Source organism: Bubalus bubalis, chromosome 1, assembly GCF_019923935.1.
Source record: "Bubalus bubalis isolate 160015118507 breed Murrah chromosome 1, NDDB_SH_1, whole genome shotgun sequence".
Taxonomy (NCBI): domain Eukaryota; kingdom Metazoa; phylum Chordata; class Mammalia; order Artiodactyla; family Bovidae; genus Bubalus; species Bubalus bubalis.
Window position 1 is genome coordinate 109,701,012 of NC_059157.1, and position 27,369 is coordinate 109,728,380.

The 27,369-nt window shown below is 44.7% G+C and overlaps 1 protein-coding gene across 2 annotated transcripts; it reads left to right on the top strand.

Moving 5' to 3' along the window:
• On the top strand, nucleotides 1-27,266 carry PLA1A (phospholipase A1 member A). 2 transcript variants are annotated; one of them, XM_006057605.4, is made up of 11 exons: nucleotides 9-178; nucleotides 8,672-8,873; nucleotides 10,632-10,809; nucleotides 11,334-11,442; nucleotides 12,951-13,052; nucleotides 15,650-15,739; nucleotides 17,470-17,637; nucleotides 19,027-19,116; nucleotides 22,665-22,773; nucleotides 26,102-26,266; nucleotides 26,850-27,266. In XM_006057605.4, exons 1-11 carry the CDS (start codon nucleotides 106-108, stop codon nucleotides 26,932-26,934), a joined length of 1,371 nt encoding a protein of 456 aa, XP_006057667.3. In that variant the 5' UTR covers nucleotides 9-105; the 3' UTR covers nucleotides 26,935-27,266. The 2 variants fall into 2 exon arrangements, with proteins under 2 accessions (XP_006057669.2, XP_006057667.3); XM_006057607.4 differs by lacking the exon at nucleotides 26,850-27,266 and having other exon boundaries at nucleotides 1-178; nucleotides 22,665-22,777.
• The last annotated feature ends 103 nt before the right edge of the window (nucleotides 27,267-27,369 follow it).

A 27,369-nucleotide genomic window follows, 5' to 3' on the forward strand; every position in this document is an offset into this window, starting at 1 on the left:
ATGATTAGTGAGACCCAAGAGGGTGTTTGGCGAGAGGCTGGGTTATGCGATCTCTTTGTCATTAGAGGTCAGTTCTACCCCAGCTCTGAGACGTCTAGCTCAGTGATGCCCCCAGACTTCTGGGAGAGATGTTTCTGGTTGTGGGGCCTCCTTTTGTGGCTCAGTGTTGGAAGTACAGGTAAGTTGGGGAACGGGTCCTTGGGTGAAACTTCTTTCAGTCAATAATTCTGCTTTTTTCATGCCATCTATTTATGCAGCACTAACCTTTGGAAGGTCCCCTGTAAGTCCTCTCCTGAGATGAATTTAAAAGAGGGAGGAAAAAACCTTCAATCATAAGGGGAATGATGGCACGTCCTTAAGTCATAAAAACTAAACTTCTTCAAGCTGTTTTACTCATTTTTCTAAAATCTACATTACTCCTTTTCACCTTGCGCAAGACAAGAAGAGTTTAAGGAAATAAGTGCAATTAACTCCAAAATATAATTCATTTTCGCACTATACATATTCACTGTTCCAAGATGTATTTAATTTTAAAATCAAAATTTTCCAAACTAACAATGGTTTTTTCATTGAGATTGTTAGAGGTTTTTTCTAATCTTGCTGACCCAACTCAAGTTCAGGTTTGTTATCCCACCTGGTAGGACTATGATAATTAGTCTGTTAAGCCACAGATGGCCTGCAACCTTTAGTACAATTTCCCTCCGATGTGAAAACCCCACCCACCACTCTCCCTTGCTTAATATAGCAAATCTAAACTCTCCTATGGCGTAGACATTCGGGGAAGAGTGAAGATCCCCTTCTCTGACCAGCAGTGGCATCACCCTTAGGAAGCTCCCTTTCCCCTGCCCTCAACAGCTGACTGCTTTTCTGTCACCTCCACAGGACATTTAGTTCTCATTCCCCAGCTTTACAACATGTCTGTCTGCCTTCTGCCTGCAGTTGCTCATACTACCTTTTCTGCTCTTCACATCTTCCAGGAAAGCTTCCATGATTGATACCACCCTTGCAGCACTGCTTACCCCTTCCCTGCCTCAATGGGTGATGTTGAAAAGGTCTACTTACTTTTATGTGTGTGTATGTGTGTGTGTGTGTGTGTGTTAATCACTCAGTTGTGTCTGACTTTTTGCAACCCTATGGACTGTCTATGGGATTCTCCAAGAAAGAATACAGTTTCTTCTCCAGGGGATCTTCCCGACCCAGAGATAGAACCCAGATCCCCTGCACTGCAGGTGGATTCTTCACCATCTGAGCCACCAGGGAAGCCAGCTATATGTGTGCTTTTTTCCTAACTCAGTCATATATTTGTGTGTGTGAGTGTGTGTGTGTGTATAAAGTGATCATGTATCTTGTATTGTGTGGCTGTTTAACACTAGATCTAAAAGGATGTATATCTTATACCTTTTTGATGAATGTGAGAAAAAGTGCCTTGTAAGGAAGTTATAACTGTTGATTAGTATGTGGGCATGTTTGTTTCCCCATCTCTCCACCAACACTTTGTTAATGTTATCAAATGTTTCTCGTATTGTCAATCTCATAGGAAAAGCAGTATAACATTATTGCCTTAATTTTTATTTCTTATTACAATTTGTGTCTCTGATGTCTTGTTTAAGCAATCTTCTTATAATCTTTCATATTTTCTTCTAAACTCTATGTATTTAAATGAAGATCACCAGGGGCAAATCTTTTAGTCATGGGGTATTTTTTTCCTATTCCCATGGGGTATTTTTAAATATGATGTTGAATTTTATTTGCCAACATTTATTTTAATTTTTGCATATATTTATTATTTTGTATGTTTATTCATAAAAGAAACTTATCTATCATTTTCTTTTCTTTTATCGCCTTTCTTTGGTCGTGATGGTGCTGCTAGTAAGTTGCTTCAGTCATATCTGACTCTTTGCAACCCTGTAGACGATAACCCATCAGGCTCCTCTCTCCATGGGATTTTCCAGGCAAGAATACTGGAGTGGGTTGCCATTTCCTTTTCCAAGATGATTATAACTGCAGGAAATAAGTTTGTTCTATGAAACAGTTTTATATTGGGTTGGCCAAAAGTTCTTTGGGTTTTTTTATTCTAGCCTCCAGAAAAATCCAAATGAACTTTTGGCCAACCCAATATAAGATAAAGGTTATTTATGATTTATAGGTTTTGTGGACTTTTCAAATAAAACCATCTGGCTCTAGCACAATTTATGGTGAGAGAAGACTCTTGATTACCAATTCAATTTTTTTTTTTTGGTTCTAATAGGTTTATTAGGATTTTTATTTCTTTCTGATTCAGTTTCAGGAAATTATATTTTTCATTGCTGTTAAGTTTTCCAATGCATTTGTCTGGGAATGTTTAAGAATATCTGTTATACCTAATGTTCTGCAGTTTTACTATCACCTGTCTAGTATAGATGCATTTTTTTTTAATCTTGCTCATTGCCCTGAGTATAACTTTTGATTAGAGAAATCATATATCTTTTTAGTTATAAAAAATTATTTGCAGCACAGCTTCTTTTCCCATCCTCTTGCCTTAGAGAACAGCCCTAGATAAATGATGGAGCCTCTCCATGTGTTGCCTGTACTTTTTAACTGCACTTTCATATTAAAAAGCTTCTTTGACTTCTTCTGTACTAGACAATAGTGCACTGATTATATTTTTATTTCAATGACCTTTTCATTTCCAATTTCTAATTAGCTTTTTTTTTTTACTGTATATCTTATCACTTATGCCTATTTTATTCAATAATTTCCTATGCTCTGTTTTTATGTTTATCCTTGTATATAATCTCAGCTTACTCATTTTAAACCTTTGTCAACAATTTTTTAAACTTTATTTCACCTGGATTGAATCAATGATTCACTCATTGACAATCTTTGTAAATGTTTGATGTCTTTATATATTTGTTTGCAAGCTTTTTTAAAAATAAATTTGTTATTGAAGTACAACATATATACAAAAAAATACAGATTATTAAAACACATATTAATGAGTTTTTAGAATGATCATCCAGATCAAGAAAGAAAACATCACCCGTTTCTTAAAATCCATTCCCTGTATCCCATCTTTATCACAACTGCTCCAAAAGTAACTATTACCTTGACTTCTAACACAATAGATTAGTTTAATTTTAATTTTCAGTCTCTCTTCGTCTCTGTGTCTTCCTTCCTGAGCTCCCATCTTTGCCCTCTCTCCTTTGGGGGTGGGAGCGGGGTTGTTTCAGCTTCTGTTAGTAAGGCTTTGTCTTTCCATCTATCTTCCTCAATAAAGCTATTGCCCCAGTAAAAAGTTTCTGTGTGTGTTGGGTTTAGTTTCCTTTCCCGGGCTGGGGAGTCCTTCTCTCCATTGCTGGCCACAGATGGGTCTTCTCTACACCTGCCAGAGCACTTTGGACCCCTCAAACCTCACAAACCTGAATGCTTACAAACATTGCCATCTCCCAGACCTGAAACCCAGAACCATTTTGCAATTCTGTTCTTGTTCGTGGAGATATTATTTTTACATTTGAGATATGTCTCTTTCTCTCTGTCTCTTTTGGGTATTCATCTGTGACTACACTTTGGTGCATGCAGGGAGAGGGTATCTAAGCATGATTCATTGGGCCATGCTCCATAGTCTTGAATGATGGACAGTTTCATTCCTTAAAAAAAAAATTATTTTTATTTATTTATTTCACTGTGCTGAGTCTCAGCTGTGGCATGTGAACTCTTAATTGTGACATATGGGATACAGTTCCCACACCAGGGATTGAACCCAGCCCCCTACACTGGGAGTGTGGAGTCTTAGCCACTGGACCACCAGGGAAGTCCCTGAATAGTTTCATTCTATCATCTGCAAATATTGGCAATTTTTCTCCCCTTTTTCAAACATCATAACTTTTATCCTATTTTATTATCTTGTTTTACTAGCTAGGACTAGAACTTCCAGTCCAATATTTAATAGAAGCACTGATAGCATACATTCTCATGTTCCCAGTTCCAAATGGAATGCTTCTAACATTTCACCAGTGAGTATAATCGTTGCTATAGGATTTTGGTAGATAGCCTTCCTTTCTTATGTTAAGGAGTATTGGGTACTAAATTTTATTATTTTTCCCCCTACATCTATTGAGTTGAGCATATGTTTTTTTTTTTTTCTTTAATGTGTTCACATGTGAATTACATTAGTACATTTTCTAATGTTAAGCCATCTTTTCATTTCTTAGACTAAACACTGCTTGGCCATGATGTATTTTTAGTTCTTGTTATACATGGGTCAAGGTTATATTTTGATATTTTATCTAGGATTTGATATTTTATCTAGGGTTTTTATGTCTATGTACAATAGTGAAACTGGCCTTTAGTTTTCCTTTCTCCTTCTTTATTTGTCCAGTTTTGACATTTTGGCTATTTTCATAGAATGAGTTTGGATTCTTTCTCTCCTTTTCTATTCTCTGAAATAGTAAGATAGGAATTGACCTGTTGGTGGAATTTCTATGTGAAATCTGTCCTAATATAGTTTTTTGATGAATAGATTTAAAACTACAGTTTCAATTCCTTTATGCTGTAGCTTTAGATTTGGTTTTCTGTTTTTTCTTTCTTAACTAAGTTTTAGTAAGCTACTTTTCTAGGAAATTATCAATTTAGGAAAACATCTGTATTTTTAAACTGTTGGATGGGTGTAAATACGCTCCTTTGTGGTTTAAAAAAATTTGCTGTGTTTACATCCCCTTTTAATTCTCTATATTATTTATTTGTGACTTCCCTCTTTTTACTATGTCTTATAGAGAGTCCTGTGGATGGAGGAGCCTGGTGGGCTGCCATCTATGGGGTCACACAGAGTCGGACATGACTGAAGCGACTTAGCATGCATGCATACTTTGGAGAAGGAGTTGGCAACCCACACTAATATTCTTGCCTGGAGAATCCCAGGGACAGAGGAGCCTGGTGGGCTGCCGTCTATAGGGTTGCACAGAGTCGGACACAACTGAAGTGACTTAGCAGCAGCAGCAGCATCAAAAGTACATCTTATTTTTTTAAGAACATCTAGTTTATTATCCTGTTCAAAGAACTACTTTTTGGTATTTATTGCGTGTGGCAAGTACTATTCTAGGCAGTAGAGTGAACAAAATAGATAAAATCTCTTCCTTCTTTGAATGTATCTTCTAATGTGGGAAAATTAATAAGCAATACATTTAATAATAAGCTGGTAAATAAAAACTTGATTAGGTGATAATTGCTATAAAAATAAATCAGGATAAAGAAGATTCAGAGAATGGAGGTGAGGCACTTAGTTTGTGTGTTCTGTTCAGTCATGTCTGACTCTTTGTGACCCCATGGACTGCAGCCCACCAAGCTCCTCTGTACGTGGGATTTTTCAGGCAAGAATACTGGAGTGGGATGCAATTTCCTCCTCCAAGGGATCTTTCTGACTCAGGGCTCAAACCTGCGTCTCCTGTGTCTCCTGTATGTAGACAGATTCTCTACCAGCTGAGCCATTTGTTTCAGGAACATAGGCAGATGGCAATTTAAATGGGGGTTAGAGGAAAGGAGATGACATTTGACAAGCAAAGACTTAAAGCAGAAGTGGGAATTAGCCACGTGGATGTCTGGAGAAAGACATGCCAGGCAGAACGAATGCCCAGCGCATAGAACCTCCAACAGGAACCTGTGTAGAGTGAGGAAGAGCTAGGAGGACAGTGGCTGGAAGAGGAAGCAATAGTGGGGCAGGAGAAGGCTCCTCAGGAGGATGGTCTAGATATTTAGGGCTTTCTTCCACTGTTAGGACTTTGGATTTTATTCTGAGTGAAATGCCTTGGTGGCTTTTACACAGAGATGTGACATGATTTAGTTTACTTTTCTAGCTGCTGCCGCCGCTGCTGCTAAGTTGCTTCAGCTGTGTCTGACTCTGTGTGACCCCAGAGACGGCAGCCCACTAGGCTCCCCTGTCCCTGGGATTCTCCAGGCAAGAACACTGGAGTGGGTTGCCATTTCCCTCTCCAATGCATGAAAGTGAAAAGTGAAAGTGAAGACGCTCGGTCGTCTCTGACTCTTAGCGACCCCATGGACTGCAGCCTACCAGGCTCCTCCATCCATGGGATTTTCCAGGCAACTGTGCTGCAAATAGGCTGAAGAGGATGAAGGCAGGAAAAGCATTGCAGGCCACATAATTTTGAGAAATGATGGTGGTTTAAACCAAAGTGGCAGCAGTGTAGGTAGTGAGAATGGTTTAATTCTGAATATTTTGTTCTGAGGATTGACTTACCATTTGTCTGGGGGTAGGAGACAGCAAAGTGTCAGATCTCTCCAGGAAGGTGGACCTGAGCAACTGCATGGGCTGAATTGCTCTTGATGACATTCTTATTCATTGTTTTCTTTAATTTTAATTACTTCCTTTGTATTTATTTCCCTACATTTTATTTGGAATTACTGTAGTATTCTTTCTCAATTTTCTGACTTACAAGATTAACTTACATGATCTGTATCTTTCCCCATTTCCCTCTCATATTTGCATTTAAGGTTACATTAATAGCTATCAGCCTAGTACTGTTTTAGCTACTTTAACTCAAGTTTTAATATTGTATTGGTTTTATTGTCTTTAGCTTTTAATATTCTCTAATTTCTATTGTGATTATTCAACTCATTCATTACTTAAAAGGGAATTAAACTTAAAATTTCCAAATGTATCTTTAAATAATTTTGTTATTGATTTCTAATTTTTATTGCTGCTTATTTAGATAACATTGTCTGGAATATATTGATTCTGTGATGCTTATTGGGCCTTGCTCTGTGACAAACTATGTTTACTACATGACCAATAGAGCAATGCAGTCATGTATGTGGTTCAGGTCTCCTGTTCAAGAGGAGGCTTTTCATCTTTTCTTCCAAAAGTAGGGGAGGCAGATGAGGTGGTCAAGTCATGACAAGTCTATCTTGGGTCATAGGAGCACAAGTTGCCACAGGCAGAGGAGCCTGGGGGCCTGCACTGTCAGAGTGGGCTTCACTGCAGGGGTGTCCGAGATCTGGCTGGTGAGAAGGGAGATGCAAGGGGACTCGGGGACCAGGCCTGGGTGGGGCTCAGATGCAGAGGTGAGGAAACTACTGCTGGCATGCTGTAAGGTGGGGCGCCCACATTCTGCTCACAGTACCAATGCCCAGTGCACTGCAGATCCACAGGCCTTCTGTACATGCTCCCCTGTTACCTCTGAAGGCAGAGAACTATTCCAGAAACCTGAGAGAGCTGTCTTCCTTGTGAAGAGGGCTGTGCAAATCAGTTTGCAACCTAGACCTGCCTTCTGATGTTGCAAATGGCTTTGTCCTGTGGTAGGAATGTGAGGTCACTGCTAACAGCACCAGGACTGGGGCCCTGTGGGCACTCAGTACATGCACTGCGGCTCCTGCCAATCTCTTTCTGTAAGACAGCTGGGCGTTGGAGGTCCCCCTCTTTATCACAGGCATGAGAGCGGGCTCTTGGGTCTTAAAGATAGGTCAGATTTTCAGCTCCCTGGGATGCAGGAGTTACAGTATGCTGCCATTTCAGTTCAGTACTGTAGAAGGCCCTTCAGTGACCTTGACTATAAAATATCCTATTTAAAGGTATCTGTTGGAAGTCCAATACGATACAATACAATACAAGGCATTAAAGGCTTTCTCTATCATCTGGGCAGTCACGTGCTGGGCACTGCAGGTTCTGGAGTGGCTCCGGACTGCTCCTAAGGACAAAAGGTGATTAGTGAGAAGTGATCACTCTGGGATGGGATGAACAGACCAGAATAAGCCTAGTCCCCAGGGCAACTGCTTATTTTATAGCCCAGGGTTCTTTTCAGAAAACTGTATTATTTATCCAGGACTGTTGTAAGAAAGTGCCAGAGACAGGTGGCTTAAACAACAGAAGTTATCCTCTCACACTTCTGGAGGCTGCAAGTCTGAGATTAAGGTGGTGGTGGGGTTTGTTCCTCCTTTCCAGGCCTCTCTGATTGGCTTGGAGATGGCTGTCTACTCCACATGTCTTCAGGTCATCTTTCTTCTTTGTGACCAAATTGCCTCTTCACCTAAGGACATCAGTCATATCAGATAAGGGCCCACCCTATTGGTTTCATGGCCTTCCCAGGTGGCTCAGTGGTAAAGAATCTGCCTGGCAGGAGATGCCAGTTCCAACCCTGGGTCAGGAAGATCCCCTGGAGAAGGAAATGGCAGCCCACTCCAGTATTCTTGCCTGGAAAATTCCATGGTCAGAGGAGCCTGGCGAGCTACAGTCCATGTTGGACATGACTGAGCACACACGCAATGGCTTCATTCAGTGTAATTACCTCTGTAGGGACTCTGTCTCCAAATACAGTCACATTCTGAGGTTTTAAGGATTAGTTAGTTCAACACATGAATTTATGGGGGGAAGGGGACTCAATTTAGCTCATGACAATATCCATTTCACCATGGCCTTTAATCTTCTCTAGTTGAGCAATATTTTATTCTTCTCTGGTATCTTATCTTTACACAAGATAAGAAAAAAATCTGTGAAAAATAGTCACAGATTTTGGTTCTAGAAGTGATGCCTTTAATAAATAAGTCATTACACTTGCTGATTTATGATCAATCCCTGAAAGCCCCTGTTTCTTTCTTTCTTCCTTTCAAAAGCACTTTTCTTCTTTTTAAGAACAGATGACCTCACCTTTGAAGTTTCTTGGGTTTTATTTGTTTTTTCTTCTAGGGGATGCACCTCCTACCCCACAGACGAATTGCACTGACTTCCAGAATGCCAATCTCCTCCGAGGCACCAATCTCAAAGTCCAGTTTCTCCTCTTCACTCCTTCGGATCCCAGCTGTGGGCAGCTAGTGGAAGAAAGTAGTGACATCCAAAACTCTGGTTTCAATGTCACTCTAGGAACCAAGCTAGTTATCCATGGATTCAGGTGGGAGCCAACCAACCAGTAGGATCACCTCTGCTAGGAACTAGAAAATGACCCTCATGCCACAGGAAGTTAGTGGGGAGCAAGAGGAGAAATGGATTCACTGCCTGTCACAGGTCCCCTTGCTCACCTTCTGCTGGCCTTGAAGAGGTCTCATAGCAACACGAACACACAATGTGTTGCTCTTTCTTATTGGTCACATATGTTATTCCTCTGCTAAGTCTCATCTATATACTCTCAAACAGTAAATAAGAATGACTCTGGATAAGTAGCACATGAAGCCTCGATTTCCATGCCTGAATAAAAGGGAGGTTGTAAAAATGGTCTCAGTGATCCTTTCCTCCCTCAAGTGTGGGTTGCATGATTCATTTCAGCCAGTGAGGTCACAGGCTTTGTGCAATTGTTCAGGGGTAACATTATGGTGTTTTTATCCAGGGTTTTATTTCCTCTTCTTCACTTCTACCTGGGTTTTACAACCCAAGAAACTTCCATCATTCCCAGAGATTAGTGTTTCTCAGGTACTACACACTTCAATTTCTTTGATGATCCACAGTCCAACTTTTGTTGTAATATATAGTCTCTGACTCCCAAATCAATCACCATCCTTCCTTCCAACATCTTCTCTCCAAAATTCACTGACAATGCCAAAAACAGTAAAAAGTTGCTGGGAAGAGAAAGGGAGAGAATATGGTGAAACAGTAGCTAGAACAACTGAAACTGGGGGGAGACCCAGTGAAGAGGTGGACAGTGAGGCACTGCACAAAGGATAATTGCTTCCTCATCTCTGGCTGGGTTCTCCCTGCCTCTCAAACCCCTGATCCCAGGGTCCCAGCCACATCCTCCCTTAGGCATTCCTTCCCACTCTTGGGCCAAAGTCTCGCCTCTGGCAAATCCTGCATTCTGCCACCATCAGAGGCCCAAACAGAGACACCTGCGACCTGGAGATAGCTGATGGACTGGAGCGCTCTGAAGCCTTGCTATGCTGTCTGTTCCAGATGCCCCCAGGCCATATTCCCTGGTGTATACCCGGGCTGGGCTCCTGGGTCCACATGAGCAAGCTCTGTGCCATGGAGAAGACTTCTTTCCCATTCCTAATCTCTTAGGAAAGCTTTCTGAAATTTTTCCTCTTCTTCTTTTCCTAGAAAAGTCCTATTATACTCTAAGTTCTAGAATAATAAAAATATATCTCATTTTTCTTTATTTCTCAGAAAGCACCTAACACATTGCCTGGTCCATTTGTTGCATGAAGAGTGAATGCATGAGCAAGTAAATGGGAACATCCCCAAGGAAGGTGTCTGTATTATAGAGTGAGAATTAAGATTGCAAATCTTGAACTGTAATACACAAAGCTGTCTTTTCTTTCCCATGAGTGACACAAGCAGGGTCAGCACATATGGTCCATGTGATTTATGCATTGCACAAGGGTACCTGACTGAGGCCAGTGGGGCTGAACTCTGACCTGAGCTCTGAGCCCTGGCCCAAGTCTACATCCACCTGGAACAAAGGAACCTCTTTACAGTTTACCCACAGGCTCCACATGTGCAAGCAGGAGCCCTGCTAACTTCAGGATTATGTCCTCCTTATGCTCAAAGCGCGGCAGGATTTAGTGCTCATCCTCCCCTCCACCCCCACCACACACACACACACATGACTTTTTTCCTCTGGATTTGTTCTGTTTATAGAAACGTCAATGTAATTTCCATGATGATGAATACTGACTTGGAAAATAATTTTCCTATCCTTTCTTGGCCCCACATCTAGGGCTTTAGGAACAAAGCCTTCCTGGATTGATAGATTCATCGGTGCCCTTCTGCGGGCAGCAGATGCTAACGTGATTGCTGTGGACTGGGTGTATGGCTCCACAGCTGCCTATTTCTCAGCCGTGGAAAATGTGATTAAGCTGGGACTCGAGATCTCTCGTTTCCTCCGTAAACTCCTGGTAGGTGTAGACGAGCTTAGGGCGAGCTCTGGCTGCTTATGGGGGAGCAAGAGCTCAGAAAGAAAGAAAGAACACATGAGGAGGAGCTTTAGAGAGGAAGCAGAGCCACCGGTAGTCTGTGGGTCTTTGGTTCAGATCTCACCTTTACCACTTACTGTGCTGACCTCAGGGGGGCTTTGAACCTCTCTGAGCCTCTTGCTGCTCCTCTGTGAGATGCGCCACTGCACGTTACATAGCGGGTGCCGATAGCTGGCCCTTCTATGTTTTCAGGAGGAAATGGCTGTGGTCATGTCTCACACACCTTGGGCACCAAAAGGAAAGTGAATGGGTTGTCCAGGTGGGGAGCCCAGGGAGAGGGCAAGTGATTAACACGGTGAGATTCTGCACTTTCTCCCCAGAGCATGTGTGGCTGGTATGTCGTGCCCAAGACCCTCTGCTTCTGAGGCCTCGGAGAAAATTGTTACCCCTGTAAGGTCAGGGGCTGGGGTGGCCCAAATGTAACTCACTGTAAATGCCTGTTCTAGGCGCTGGGTGTGTCCGAGTCCTCAATCCACATCATCGGCATCAGCCTGGGGGCCCACGTAGGGGGCATGGTAGGACATTTCTACAATGGACAGCTGGGACGGATCACAGGTAACATTCTTCCCTGACCATTCTCTGGTTTAGAGAGAGAGAACATGCCTGGAAGAGCGTTTGCTAAGGCAGGCAGAGGGAAGTGTGTTGGGCCTTTGTTCTTATGATCAAGTCATTGATCACCACTAAAATTTACCTATTGTGGCCATTTTGGATAAGATGGTATTGTGTTGTTATTGCATGATCTCTAGTGTCAGTGTTAGAGGCCACCTATTTCTTTCTGAGCCTCAGTTTCTACAACTCTAAAATGGGTTGTAACAGCTCCTATCTCCTTGGCCACTGTGGAAATCACCTTTACACAGTGTTTCTAAATAGTTGCACAGTGCCGGAATTTTATGCTTCAGGAACTACCCTCAATCAGTAAGGAGCCAGAGCTGTATGGTAAATACTCTGGCTTCCTGGCACTTCAGTGGGACAATTCTGAGTTGTGTTTTGCAGAGTCCTGCAGGGGGACCCCAGTGGGATGAGACTCAAAGTGATAGTCTATTCATTTAAATTGTCTTTCATTCTCTGACTTTTTTCCACTCCTTCATGATCCTTCCTGTGTGTGCATGCTAAGTGGCTTCAGTCATGTCTGACTCTTTGTGACCCTGTGGACTGTAGCCCGCCAGACTCCTCTGTCAATGGGATTATCCCAGCAAGAATACTGGAGTGGGTTGCCATTCCCTTCTCCAGGAGACCTTCCCTATCCAGGGATTGAACCTGTGATTCTTACGTCTCCTGCATTTACAGGCAAGTTCTTTACCACTAGCACCAGCTGGGAAGTCCATGCTTTTGGTGATTTTCTCCCAAATAAGCTACTTGCACTTTACGTACTTGTCTCACAGTCTGCTTTTGGGGTGGAATAGGGAGGGATCCAAGGTAAGGCTAGGAGAGAGTAATATTTACTTCACTCTATCATTGTAAAGGGGCTTCCCAGGTGGCATTAGAGGTAACGAACCCTCCTGTCAATGCAGGAGATGTAAGAGATGTGGGTTTGATTCCTGTATCAGGAAGATACCTTTGGAGGAGGGCATGGCAACTCATTCCAGTATTTTTGCCTAGAGAATCCCATGGACAGAGGAGCCTGACAGGCTACAGTCCATGGGATCACAATAAGTTAGACACAACAGAAGCAACTTAGCATGCATGCACACACGTTGTAAGGACTAGAATGTGTGAAGTTGCCCAGCACAAGGCCTGGCACATAGTAACTACTCAAAACATTACAGCCATTGTTATTACTACATGAGGATAGATATTACTGACATTAACCCTTACCAAATGGTCGGGGTTAGCAAGTTCATTTCAGAGCCAGAGGAGCTGGGTCATGAAGAAGTTAGAGTTCTCTCTACTCAACAGATTAGGGTTCCCTGGGAAAGGTAGTCCTGAGCTAGTTCTCTCACCTTTGGGTCCTTGTTGGGGGATTCTGATCTGAACTATAAGGGTTGCCCATGTAGGTGTGCAGTGGATCCACGAGAGTTCTTGTGGCTGAGATGACAGGGCCCCTCACATGTCTGTCCTTGCAGGCCTGGACCCCGCTGGACCAGAGTACACCAGAGCCAGCCTGGAGGAGCGTCTGGACCCTGGGGATGCCCTCTTCGTGGAAGCCATCCACACAGACACAGACAGTGAGCCTGGGGGGCGGGGGGGAATGAGCACAGGGCAGAGGCTAAGAGGCGGGCATTTATCAGAGTGGCCCTAGGAGGAGACTTCTTCCCCTCTGAGTTTCTATTGCAGTGAGGAGTTTATCAGCATGATCTCCAAAGTCTCTTCCAGCCCTATCTTGCTCTGGGACTGAGATGAAATGATTTTATTTTTAGCCAGCATGAGACAGAGGATTCTCATTTGTGGACCAAAACTGTTTAGTCATGAGTCTCACTCTGATTCAACACTAAGCCACATCTGAGGTAGTGTTTGGAGGGCACTTCTGCCTGGCAGGTACACGGGAAAGTCAGGCTGCTTTTTCAGGGTGAACATGCCTTGCCCCGGGGACACTGGGGCATTCCACTCCTGGGGCAGATGCTCAAGCCTGTCAGAACTTCTATCCTTCCCAGGAGATGAGGCCAGCCCTCAGTCCAGTGAAGAGTGAGAATTGCCGCCTCCAATAATGACAGGCACAGGCAAGAACCCCCAGTTCTGAATCTATCATAACCAGCAGGCACTCCTCCTCATTTCTGCTGCTGCTGCTGCTGCTGCTGCTAAGTCGCCTCAGTCGTGTCTGACTCTTAGCGACCCCATGGACTGCAGCCCACCAGGCTCCTCCGTCCATGGGATTTTCCAGGCAAGAGTACTGGAGTGGGGTGCCATTGCCTTCTCCTCATTTCTACTCAATGTCAAATGCCCACAGGGTCTAGTGCCAGGCCCTGTGCTCAGGGTGTTGGGTACAAGAAGAAATTACATCTGTCTCTGACCACGAGAGTTTGCAATTCAACTGAGAAACAACCATGTCTCATTTGGCTAGAAGCCTTTTTAGCATCTCAAACTCACAGATTCATGATTCTAGAAGAAGTTCATGTAGTCATATAAGTCAACCCTCTCTTCCACCTCCATTTCACAGATAAGAAAACAAAGTCCATAGCCCTCTGCCTAGTTATTAAGTTAATTAACCATATTAATTAACAATGTTAGCCCTTTATGTTCCTAAATCTGCTAAATAGGTGACCCATTGGTCCCTATTTACTTGTCCTAGGCCTCTCAGTCCCCTTCAAAGTTGTAGCCACTACCTGATATGATAAAAGAAAAAGTTTTTCTTTCTTTGCTAAAAAAATAACTTCCATTTATTCAGTTAGTCTTGATTGATCTATGTAGCAGGCACTAAGAATACTGCAATACACAGGGCACCACATGGAACTTGCAGGCTAATAGGGAAAACATTTGTTCACTGATTTATTCAATAAATAAGTATTTGGTACTAACATAGGCTAGGTACCATAGAGTAGGGAGAAGACGGGTAAAGGCCCTGCCTTAGTGGAGCTTACATACAAGTCAATAGACAAGATAATTCTACCTAGTGATTATGATAATGAGAGATATGGGAGAAGCGTATGTGACTTGGCAGGGGGTGTGGGGTCTACTTCAGATAGGATTATTGAGGAAAATCTGTCCAAGGAGGTGATGTCTGAGGTGAGATTTCATGGATGAGAATGAGCCAGCACTGGAAAGAGCTGGGAGAAGACCATTATAGATGGGGAGGACAGCCAAAATGAAAGCCTTATGGTGGGTGAGGGCGGGAAGGAGAACCATGTAGCTAGCACGCAGTGAGTCATGTGATGAGAAAATGGAGCAGGACCAGACTGGACATGGCGGGGAGTTTACATCTTATTCTCTGATCAATGAGAATAGGGCAGCGATTTGAATTCCTTTAAAAGATGATTCTGCTGGGCAGAGCATGGACTGGAGGTGGGCAGTAAAGGAAGGCCCTCTGGAAGGTGTTTGCAGTGGTGGCCTGGATGAGGGGGCAATAGTGGCTGAAGCAAAGGTGGTGGGAGTAGAGATGGAGAGAAGCAGAAGGATTCAAAATATATTATGAAGGTAGAACTGACCTGACAGATGATGGGCAAGGAGGCATTCTAGGTCATCACTTAAACCCTGGATAAATGACGTTTAAACAGTAACACACACTCCACTGCTTACAATTGTGACAGATAATATGACGGAGAAAGTCATGGTTTTTGGCAGCTGAATTGGACTGATTTTGAGGGGTCAGATATCGCCACACTGATGGGATAAAGGCCACTACGGCACAGACTCATCTCTTTGTAGTCAGATTATATTTCTTCTCAGTCACAGAAGCACAAAAGCATGTAAGAGACTGGAAATGTGGTCTCACACATATATATCTGAACTGTTACTTAAAATAGAAACTACTCAACAAGGAAATTTACCAAGCTTGTTATAACATTTACTGATTCATAAAAACTTAAGGGATATTTTTCTTGATTTTATTAGGCAAATATGAGTATCTTCTTTTTTTTTTTATGAGTATCTTCTTATGAATTTATTCTTAGCTTCCTTTCAGCATGACAAAACCTCTTAGAAAACCATCTAAGGGCTAGTTAGATCTGTCATCTTCTAGCATTTAGGAATAAGTGGGTCCCCATTCAGCACAGAGAAGGGGTGGGTGCCCAAGGTCAGACTTCAGGCTCTGTGGCCAGTAAACCCTGCTATGGGGACCTGGAAAATGGCCCCTGAAGGAAGACGGTAACAAAGTTCTGCCTTCTTGCAGATTTGGGCATTCGGATTCCTGTCGGACACGTGGACTACTTCATCAATGGGGGCCAAGACCAGCCTGGCTGTCCCACTTCCATTTATGCAGGTCAGAAAGCCAGAAATACTCAGTGTTTGGCTGCTCCAGAGACTGGACTTTATCAACAGGTTTCGTGTTGAGTCAGCCAGTGTGAGCCACAGGAGTCTTCCTGACAGTGTCCTTGCTATGTCCCATCAAGCTTACTCAGCACTTATTGAATGGATGTCTATGGAGACAAGGAGTTCTAGGGGAGGACTGCCTGAAATGAAAAGACTGCTCCATATTTAGGTTCCCTCCCTACGTCTTAGGCCCTACCATCATCCACCATCCCTCAACCAATGACCTCTCTTCTTCCTGGCCCACTTTGTGGCAGAGTCCACACTAGCTACATCCTTCGAAGTGCCACGTTGTGTCAGAACCAGGCTGATGCACCCAAGGCTAGCTAGCTGAAGGTTCAATTCACTGCACGACCATTTCCCCAAGCTAACTAAATTTAAGTTCTCCAAAATTGCTTTCAAGATAATCTTCTTGAATATATTCAATGAATATACATATCTTCTCTTCTAAGTTTTCTCTTCTGGAATGTTCTTTTTGGATGTATTGATTATGTTCTTAGCATAATTTTAAACAATTTTAAATTTATCAAAAGCTAAGCATTAAGGGTGGTTTAGTCTTCTTATATTCTTCTCATGAATGCAGCTAACCTATCAACATGTCATACGGGAGTTTTGATTTCTTTCTTTTTTTTTTTTTGATTTCTGAATACTATGTTTTTAACCTTTCCCTGCTTTACCAAAATTTTATCATTTTAAAGATTCTTTTGACAATCATGTTGAGTAACCACTAATCCAACTTATCAAATTCACTGACTTTCCAAATCATGTTTCTTTTAATAATTCATAATTTTTTCAGCAATTCTGATCAGATTGGATGGTTTGATTTTAATGGCTTTTGAAAATTTCTTTGCATTTTAGTTGGTCACTTTCAATTTTTTTCTTCATAACACAATTTGAGAAGGGTTTAGTTTGTGTCTTCCAGCTCCCTGTTGTAGCTAGAAGGGGGTTGGCCACGGACAGTGTCCCAACTATGGGGGAAGGGAAAATCCGCACATGGCTCAGGCTTGGTTCTGGTCCCGGTGAGGGGGTCACAAGGTGAAGGGAGAGTATGAAGACCTTAAATGCTGGAGTTATGGCTCACTACGGACCTCCTAGCCCCAGCAAATTCATTCAGTGTGAATTATCACAAATTTTAAAATAGTCAGCAACAATAATAACGAGAAACCAAGTGCTTGTTGTGTTGGGACATTTGGCAGATTCAATGTGTCAGTCATTGGGTTGGCTTTCATAGATGGACCATGAGCTGCTGCTGACTCCCTCGATTGTCTCTTTATTGGATTGGGTTTAAGGAGGTTGAATAAAATTGGTTGTGTGGGTGATGCTGAAGAAGGCAAAAATGTGCAGACCAATATCCATTTTGAGAAGTAGGGTCAGGATCGCCAACTCTTCATATGCTCCCATTTTCCAAAAGAGAATCTGCATGATCATGGAAGAATGGGTCTCTAAGTAAGCAATTTTATTGGTAAATTAAGCTTAGTTAAAAGAAAAAAAAAGAATCGATTCAAAAAAAATTAAAAAGAAAAACGAGAGTATAGTAACCATGTTCATCAATATTTCAAAAATGTGGCTCGGGGGGATATCCCATGTATTTATAGCCTGTAATAGAGTTACAGTAAGTAGCATGGAGGGAGTTTCCATGTGTCTTGAACTGAAACCTTGGTTGTGTCTTTTGGCCTTGTTCAGGCTACAGTTATCTGATCTGTGATCATATGAGGGCTGTACACCTCTACATCAGCGCCCTGGAGAACTCCTGTCCACTGGTGGCCTTCCCTTGTACAAACTACAAGGACTTCCTTGCTGGACAGTGTCTGGATTGTTTCAACCCTTTTCTTCTTTCCTGTCCAAGAATCGGTAAATGCTCCTCTTTTGACTCCCTCTGACAACTTGGGGAGAGTTCAAGCCTTGTCACCTCTTCAAGTCCTGATCTCCCATGGTCAAAAAGTCCATTCGAGTGGGATAAAGAAATTTTAAGTAATGTTCAAAATTCAGCTAGAAGGTGTTCTCACCTTGAAGGTGGCCTTTAGCTTGCTGTGTCCCACCCCCCGCCCTCTGTAGTGCTTCCTGATGCCGTATGCACTCTGTGCACACCCTTCACACACACCGAGACTCTGACCCGCAAGTCCACCTCAGGATGCTCTCCAGAAGCATCAGTGTGGTCCAGATCCCCTGCACCCATTCTTGCACCTGATGCACACCATAGTCTTTGTGCACCATGGTCTTCCGTGCTAGGCCAGCCGTTCTCCAGTTCCTGATAGGCTTGAAATCCAAGTGCTATGGGGAAATCCCTAAGACTGGCACACATTGCCTGCCTTAGAGGTGTGAGGCCATGTGCCAGCTGGAGGGGTTCCTAATTGCTGATTGACGTGGACACATTCCTGGAGGATCCAGGCTAGTCTGGAGAGAATGGCTCGGGAAGGCTGAGGGATCCAGCCTCAGCTCACCCTGTGCAGATCATTGTTGTGAATATCCTGGGGTTATCCAGCCTGAAGGGTTCCAAGAAAAACTCCTGGGTAATGTGTGGTTCCTCCCCCTCCTTCACTCTCCCACTTCCCACCCCCCAGCTGCCACTCAGAACTGCAGCATCCTGCCATTGCTTATATGAATGAAATGAATATCAGCTTGACAAAATGTTAAAGTAGGTGTGGTTTCCCATAATAAAGCAACACAACATTACTTCCTGCTCATCAGGCATATGTCACTGTTTCCCACGCATGTGACGGACCAGATGGTTAACAATCCCTTTACACTCTCTGCTCAGCCTCATCTCCCACGAGATTTTCCCTTTTTCCTAAACACCTCAGGGATGCTAACTACTCATACTTCCAAGAATATTTTTCATGTTTCCTCACCCAATATCCCTTTGCCCAGACTATACTTTCTGCTTGGAAAGCCCTTCTCCAACTTATCAACCATTTTCTTAAGCTCAAACACTTCCTGCTCCAATGCACAGGATACAAATACCACTAAAAGAACTGTCATATAGATTGTTTTGCAAGTTGGAGACATCATTTCATAATTTCGTATACATACCCCTTGGGAGTGGGCCAGATAATCTGAAGAATGTATTTGCTGTCTGCTTGTGTGTTTATCCCTGTCTGGATGGAGTTGCTGTATTCCAGGACTCACCACAGTTGTTTATAGAATGAACGGGTGCATGAATTAATCACTGAAAGGCTGGGTGCCACTGAACCCTGAAATGGCCTCCTCAGGGCCCTGCTGTCTTTGCTTCTTTATCTCCAGGGCTGGTGGAACAAGGTGGTGTCAAGATAGAGCCACTTCCCAAGGAGGTGAAGGTCTACCTGCTGACCACTTCCATGGCTCCGTATTGTGGTGAGTAGGGAGGAACGCCCTGCTCAGCTCTGCCAGTTTGCTGACCTGCTGAGTCCAGGGCTCCATCTTGGGCTATGTCCAGCCCAGTGTGGCAGCCAAAGTGGGAAGTGAAGAACGGGGGCAAAAAGGTCATGGAAAGTGAGAGGTGGAGGGCAGCATCTCCTGGGCTTAGATAGAACCCAAACTCATCAAAGCCAGCCCAAATCATTGCTCTATGGATAAGAACCTGGGGGCATCTTATCTTTCAGTCAGTATACTGACCTTCATTCCTCCCACCCCACCATGGAATCCTGCCCTCCAGTGTGGGCTCTCCCTCTAGGGTGGTATTTGGGAGAACCTTTTGGGTTTCTTCTTCCTGCACACATTTCCCCCTCCTCATTGCCCACCCGGCGTGTCTCCACTCTAGCAGCCCTCCTACGTCAGGGTTCATGAGGAATACTGAACCCTCACATATATATTTCATCTGTTTACTATGGCTCCTAACCACTGCATTTCACTGAAGCTAAGATGCTGGTGATCGTGAATGATGACTAATGTGAGAGAAAAGGGTGTCTTAGAATCTATAACATAAATTAAGGGCCGAACCATCCTCCTTCCTATGGTATTTGCATCTTATCTAGGTTGGCTATACTTCCTAATTTTTTTTTTATCCTGGAGTCCTGTCTGCTTTATTGTGTGTTCAGAATAGAAGTATGCTGGTTTGGGTGGGAAATGATATGACCACCCTAATTCTAAATGATTTTTTGATCACTGGTGTCTGGCTGGTTGTTGGAGGGATCTTTGTGGCCATACCTTCCTGGTAGAGCCTGAAGTTCAGGCTCTGTGGTCACCCAAACCTGAATTGTTCTCGAATTCTCCGTTTACCTGCTGTGTGGTCAGGAGCAGCAAGTTCCTTAATCTTTCTGAACTTCTACATACTTATGTGGAAAACAGTCCTTATTTCAAAGAATTAATTGTGAGGATAAAATAAAATACATACTACAGAGGCAAACACTGCACAGTGACTGGATTCAGTAAGAATAATTCCCTTCCCTCTGACAATGGGAGAATTTGGAAGCTGAGATGAGGGTGTTTGTAACTTCATTCGAGAGAATTCATGGCTACTTTTTAAGAATAAAGTGGGTCAGCTGTGGGCTTTTCACATCCATCCTCTCCTCTGACAACCCAGCCCCGAGCAGTGATGTGCCCAAGGCTCCATGGGAGGGTGAAGAAGTCAGGATTCAACTCCGGTCTTCTGACTTCAAAATCTTTACCCTTTCCACGCCATCATCGCTTGCCTCCACACTCGTATCTCTGCCCCCTCTTCCGAGAACCTGCTCTTTTCTGTCATCTTTCTCAGTTACTCTTGGGTCCTTGCCGCCGCTCAGAGGTCAGCCTGAGGCAGGATGCTTTGTCTGGGTCAGAGGCAGGGCTACAGGGACCCGACTTCCCATTTCTCCAGGGCAGCTTTGTGGTGCCTCCTCCCCTTCTAGACAGCCAGGGAGCCTGAGGCACACCTGAAGGTTGAAGGCATTTTTAGATCCCTACTGAGGGGAATTCACTGAACCAGACTTTTTCTGTTTCATATTTGTCGTGAGATCCCCTCCCCATTGCCCCAGAAGTATGGTTATGTCTGTTCAAAGACCTCAGAGGGGCCTGCATCCTCTGAGCCTTCCATTCTGAGCATCAGAGTTGGTGGGAGGGTATGGGTCGCCCACCTGGTACCCCACCTGACATCCATCTCACCCACTCCCAGGTCACTGTGGCACCGAGCTCCCACTGCCCAGCACTCTTGACCTACCTCGGCCTCAGCACTGCTCACTGGGGCAGTTGTCACCCTTGGCTTCTGCCAGGAAGGTGCCAGCATGGACAGAGAATCTGCTCCCACAAAATCATTTTTCCAAAGATACTATTTTCCTCTTGTAGAGCAACATTTCACCCAAAGTGTTTTCCCTCCATCACCCCGTTCCTCACAGTGTACTATGAGGTGATGTTGGGGGTTACTGATTCCACATGAAGGAAGTGAGGCACAGAGAGGTTTGGTGACTTAGGCAAGACAACACAACTGGTAAGCGGCAGGGCCTCACCTTGGATCCAGTTCTCCTGGCAAACCATCCAGGGCTCATGTACCCTTGTCACACCCAGAGCAGGTAGGAATTCCACTACCAGTTCCCATCCACCAATGTTAGCAGACCTGGCCCTCCTAGGCTTCCAGAGTAATCAGAGAAGAGATAAGCAGAACCTTAGGAAACTGTCTTGATCACTGATACCTGCTGGTAAAGTGATATATCCAACTCAGCACAGAGAATTAGATTCCTAGAGCTATGTAAGGTAGACTTTTTTTTTTCCACATTGTGATTATCCACTCCTGTTCAGCCCTTGCCCATCAACATAACACTCTGCATCCACAGTAAACAACCAAGAAAGAGAGACAGGGGGGACGTGGCAGCTGATGTTCTCCTCTGTGGAGGGGCAGAGTGCAGTGCTCTCCTGTCTTCTTGTGGGTTCTTGGCAGGAGTCCAGTTGCTAACCCCTATATGGATCACATCATTACTTCAACTTGGGCTGTCTCCCTAAATCCTCCCAATATTCACCCATAAAACATAACAAATGAAAAAGTACAGGTGGGGGAGAGGTGAAGGACTACCTCTCTAGCTATGTCCCAACCACCAAAGGAGTCTGTGAAAATGCTCAGAGACCAAAGTCACAGCCAGGTGCCACCAGATGGGCTTACCCCTTATTGAGGAAGGGCTAGGGTGTTGGGGAAGCTGCAATCCTTCTTAACCTCTCTTGACAGAGGGACCGCAGACAAGGAGTATCACCATGAACCAGGCTGCTCACCCAGTCTGTGTGGACAATACCAGCTTTGAGAGCCCCAGTTTCAGTGCTGCCCAGTAGGGAGGAGATGGCACACAGGCCCCCAGCCACCACAGGGAGGGCCACAGTCGTCTCCTGCACACATGGTGTATTTCCTGACACTGTGTGCATGCTAGTGGGGAGGGGTGCTGCTATATTTTATGAGTTAATTATTTAGTATAAGATAGACACTGTTTGGTTTTCAGAATCACACCATCAGGATAATGTTGCCAAACAGAGGGGAGAGGCACATTCTAGGAGTACAAGTAATAATAAAAACTACCATGTATTGAATGATTCCTAGGCACAGACACTGTCTAAGGACTTTATATGTATTAACTCATTTAATTCTCATTCAGAACTGTGAGGTATATAATTTTGTTATCCCAATTTACACTTGGCAACAGAGGATGACATAGTTAAGATAGCATCACCGACTCAAAGGACAAGAATTTGAGCAAACTCCAGGAGATTGAAGGACAGGGAAGCCTGGTGTGCTGCAATCCATGGGGTCTCAAAGGGTAGAGCACAGCTGAGCAGCTGAACACAATTTAGACTTGAGGAAGCTGAGAACCTGTGATTGACTGTGCCCAGTCACACAGCTGCTAAGTGTTAGAGTGAGATTTCTAACTGCTGAGCTGCTCTCTGGGATTTTTTATGCATTGCACCCACCGACATCTGGCCCTGTTGTCTGCTCTGCTTTGGTTTCCCAGTGCATCACAGCCTCGTGGAGTTTCACCTGCAGGAGCCAAGAAACAAGGCCACCTGCATCACAGCCACTTTCCTTAGCAGCGATGTCGCCTCCTCGGTCAAGATCACCATGTACGTAAGTGTCCTGCGTGGCTGGTTTCTCTCCTGTTTACATACATGCACAGACATCCCAGGACATGCTCTGTGTGGTCACTGATGGGTGGGCGGGGCCAACTGGGCCAGGGGTGGGGGTGAGAGTGCCACCTACCACAGATGGACCCGCAGACACATGCCAGGCAACTGTTCCAGGTTCAGGATGAGTACTGGGCCCAAGCAGAGTGTATTCAGACAATAGCAGGCAGGCAGTAGTAAGGGAACATCCCAACAGAGGGGTGAGAATGTGGGGACTAGGCCCCTGACAGGACGTTGTGTCAGGAATCCAGGCAGGGGCATCAGAGATGCCAGCAAGTAGGAGGACCTCGGCCATTGGCCCAGGCAGGGCTGGTGAGAACCTGGGAAGCCCCTACTCCTAGGCAGAGGGATGGGGGAGTGGGGAGGGGGGCTATCAGAGGGGGTTACCAGAGCAGACTCCCAAGCAGAGGGTAACTTAGCCAGGGAGTGCCAGGTGAGGGCCAGCAGGGTTGATGCCCAGTGGTGCCAGTCCCTGGAACTGGGGCTGATTTCCTTCCTTTGTGGAGTCACACTTGAGCCAAGCAGCTGGTGGGACCAGGCTTGAGGCGAGAGGGCAGAGAGCCTCAACTGTAGGGAGCTGCAAGCCTGGCTGCTGCTGCTGCTACTAAGTCACTTCAGTCGTGTCCGACTCTGTGCGACCCCATAGACGGCAGTCCACTAGGCTCCTCTGTCCCTGGAATTCTCCAGGCAACAACACTGGAGTGGGTTGCCATTTCCTTCTCCAATGGATGAAAGTGAAAAGTGAAAGTGAAGTCGTCCTCCGTCCATGGGATTTTCCAGGCAAGAGTAGGGGACAGCACCTCAGCCATGGTGCATGTTTCTTTAAAAAGCCATTGATTAGTTACTCACAAGCAGCAGGAGGCAGACTAACCAGATACATCTCTGCCTCAGGGTTCAGTCTGGAAATTAGAGCCCAAGCCAGGCAGTCCAACAGAAGGAATTTAACACAAGGAGCTAATTACGAATATGTTGGGAGAACTGAAGACCCAACAGAGGATGGGGAAGCAATGCAGAGCTCAGCAATAGGAGGCACTCTCACTCCAGGGCTACAGGGACAAAGCCAGGTGGTGTTGGGAGAACCGAGTAGGGATGCGGGGTGGGAAGGGTAAGTGATTGGCAGGAGCTCAGAATCACTGCCTGAAGTAGCCTCCCACTCATGCCTGGGAGCCTGAGGAATGTAGCTTCCAGCAGGAGGGGTGCAGTGCAAACAGGGGTGTGATTAGTGCCTATACGTGCAAATGCACAATTGTCAGCAGTGACAGGAGCTATGAGAACAAAGAAGATGGAGCCTGGCTAAGTGTGGAGAAATAATGTTTGAGTAGAGTTCTCAAGGGTTTGGAGGATCCTTCCCCCTAGACCATGGGTTCATGAGATGTGACCCTGGGAGCAGTGGTATCAGGCATGGGGACAAAAGGCTGGGCTGGGGTCGGTGGGGGGCGGGGTTAGTCAGGGCCAGACCGTGCCACCCCTGGAAGACAGGGGAGGGACTTGGGGTTTTATCCTGAGAACAGTTTGGAGAGCTGCTGGAAATTTTAAACAGGAGAGTGACAGGATCAGATCTGGGTTTGGAAACACTTCTCGGGCTTCAGGGATGCACATTAACTGTGCTGTCAGGGAAGATGAGTTTCCTCTTGGAGGAGTGCACGTCTGGACTACCAAACACTCTGCCACCAGGCAGGGTTCCACCTCTCCCAGGCCACACAGCACAAGACAGCCGGCAGTCAGGACCCCACACAGCCCTGGGTGCCCACGTAAGCCCTGCAGATTATAGCTGAGTAATTTCCATTAGATCAGTTCAAGGTCATGTTAACTTCTACAAGTGTGTTTCTATCATCTCTCCAGCCCACCTCTCTGTTGGGTAGATGAGCCAATACTTGCAGGAATCATGATAATGACTCTGGCTGATAGTTAGATTCACCTGGAGAGCTTTAAAGACTGCTGACAGTAAGCCCCGCCCCAGACCAGTCACAGTAGAATCTCCAGGCATGGCCTCACCTCCTACACTTTGAGAAGCTTCCTGAGTAATTGGAATGGATATCCCAAGATTTCTTCTTCTTCTCCCCAAAGAGACTTGCATTACTGTTTTGAAGAACATGATTACTTCAATTCCTTGGGTTTTGTTTCCTCTTGCAGAACAGAAATTGAAAAGAAGGGAAGGGGGTTTATGTGTGGTCTTTCCCCTACTTTTTATAAATTTGTGAAACCCCAAGATTTCCTTCCAATTAGAAAATGGACCCAGGTTAAGTCCCCAGGCCACCACTCACAGTGTCCCTTATAGTCCTTCTAGTTTCCAAGCTTTCCATCCAAGCAGCCTCTTAAAGTGAACAGTTTTGTTATTTTTCCTCTGAAATAAACACTTTTGAAATCGAAAGAAAAAAAATGGAATAGCTTTTATACAAAGTTTTATGGGATCTTCCTCAAAAGGACAAAACAAACTATATGACTAACCCTGGGTTAGAAAGTACACACACAAGACATTTCCTTAGCACACAGAGGCCAAAAAGGAAAGGGAAACCATGCTCGGCTTAGACAACACCCGATGGCATTCTGAGGGCAAAGGAACCCCCCCAGGAGCTCCCTCTTTCTCACAGCCTCTCTTTCTGAGCCCAGAGGAGCCTGCCCCTGAGGGGCAGCTCAGGGCAGGGCACAGGGAGCAGGGGCTGAGGCTCAGACCTAGGGCTGGGTGACACCAAAGCCACAGCCGGAAGGAGACCACACCTGGACTCCACCCCAGCTCTGATCGGCCTCAAGGCCTATTACTCTTTGCTGGAAAATCCCATGGACAGAGGAGTGTGGTTGGCTACAGTCCACGGGGTCGCAAAGAGTCAGACATGACTGAGCGACTTTACTTTCACACTTTCACACATTCATACTCAGTCTGAATAGAAAGAGTAGTCTTCATGCAAAATTCTTGGAACTCAACATCCTAGAAGAGACCTCTACTTCCAGCTAGATGGACCCGAGAGTAAATATCTTCACTAACCTGAATTTAGATCATCACTAACTGGGACCCTTACCCTGATGTGTGAATCCAGGACCTATTGCTTTGCTGCAGGGTCCACCTGTTTACTTTCCAAAATCAACACCTATTTTTTGCTTCATGTTCAAAGCTGTGGGTTGTGGGCGAGATGCTGGTAAGGATGATGCAGAGGACTGTGTGCCCACCTCCCAGGAACTAACTGACCAGGCTACCCACAGAGCCCATGGGAGCCAAGGGGAAGCCAAGGTCAAACATGTGACAGTAAGTTACTTTCCCTTTCCCTTCCAGACCTAGACACCAGCGTGTCGGGAAAGGAGTCCTAGCTCACCCCAGCCCTCAGTGCCAGATAAACCAGGTGAAACTCAAGCTTCAGGCTTCCCACCGGGTTTGGAAAAAAGACCAGACGACCATCATCGGGAGGTTCTGCACTGCTCCTCTTCCTGTCAATGACAAGTAAGCCCCAGATCCACCCCACCCCAAACACAGCCACCAGGACCAAGGCTGACCTCAGATGTGACACTTGTTGAGGTGCAGTTTTATCATGAGGGTAAAAGCTTCCTTGATGGGGAGATGACAGACACCCAGGGTGTCCTGAACCTCCTGCAGGGCCATCTTGGGTTGGGATGCTAAGAAGCCAAAGAGGGTGGACTTTAATTCCCCATTCCCACTTTAATATAAGAAACTCCATTTTATCTATATGTTTTATGTATCTGTTCTATTTAGTTTCTCTGTAAAATTTTTTTGAAACAAAGATTGCTCATTGCATATTTCCTCTTCTTCAGCCTCTGCTGGTCACAGTCATGGGTGTGAATCTGGAATTCCTATCCCCTTTGCACCACCTCTAGCAGGCATTTGGAGTATGTCTTACCACACCTGGCCCTTGGAGGACAGGTGTGGACTCCTGTAGTAATCGTCCCATAGATGATTGTAGACCTGACACCAGTTAAACACAAGGTCTCACAATTCTGAACCTTATCTCCCGGCCAGCCAGGAACCTGCCCTGAGCACACACCCTCTTGTTTCTCTTCTCTTGCAGCAAAAAGATGGTCTGCTTACCTGAGCCAGTGAATTTACAAGCAAGTGAGACTGTGTCTCATGACCTGAAAATAACCTGTATATAGTATATGGGCAGGATACAGCCCCCTGGATTAGGAGTGGGGTATGATGGGCATTCAACTTATTCTAAACCATTTAAGACTAAGAAAGAATGCAGAAGTCTTGTTTACTTTCTCCATAAATAGCCACCTTAGAGGGGAGAGAGGGGCCTCATTTTACAGAGCTTTATCTCCATTGTCAGTTGAAAGAGTTTTACAAAGATATCATTTCAACCTTCCTATTCATGCTTAACTGCAATTGCCCCATATGCTTGGACAACTGTACCTAGGATTCAGTAGAAACATATACAGGAGAAATACTTTTTTTTTTTTTCAAATAAAACTATGGAATATCTGAATCATTCAATTGTTTTATTGGAATGAAATTCTGTTATGTACAAAAATGTGATTTACAATCTACAGGATTGGAGAAAACATTAGATGCTGAATACTCTGCATTAA

Excerpts from the sequence above, each read along its gene's own strand:
- PLA1A (XM_006057605.4), top strand. The coding sequence starts at position 106 with ATGCCCCCAGACTTCTGGGAGAGATGTTTCTGGTTGTGGGGCCTCCTT. Across the intron at positions 10,810-11,333 it reads GTTTCCTCCGTAAACTCCTG|GCGCTGGGTGTGTCCGAGTC; the intron begins GTAGGTGTAGAC and ends TGCCTGTTCTAG. Across the intron at positions 17,638-19,026 it reads TCTTTCCTGTCCAAGAATCG|GGCTGGTGGAACAAGGTGGT; the intron begins GTAAATGCTCCT and ends CTTTATCTCCAG.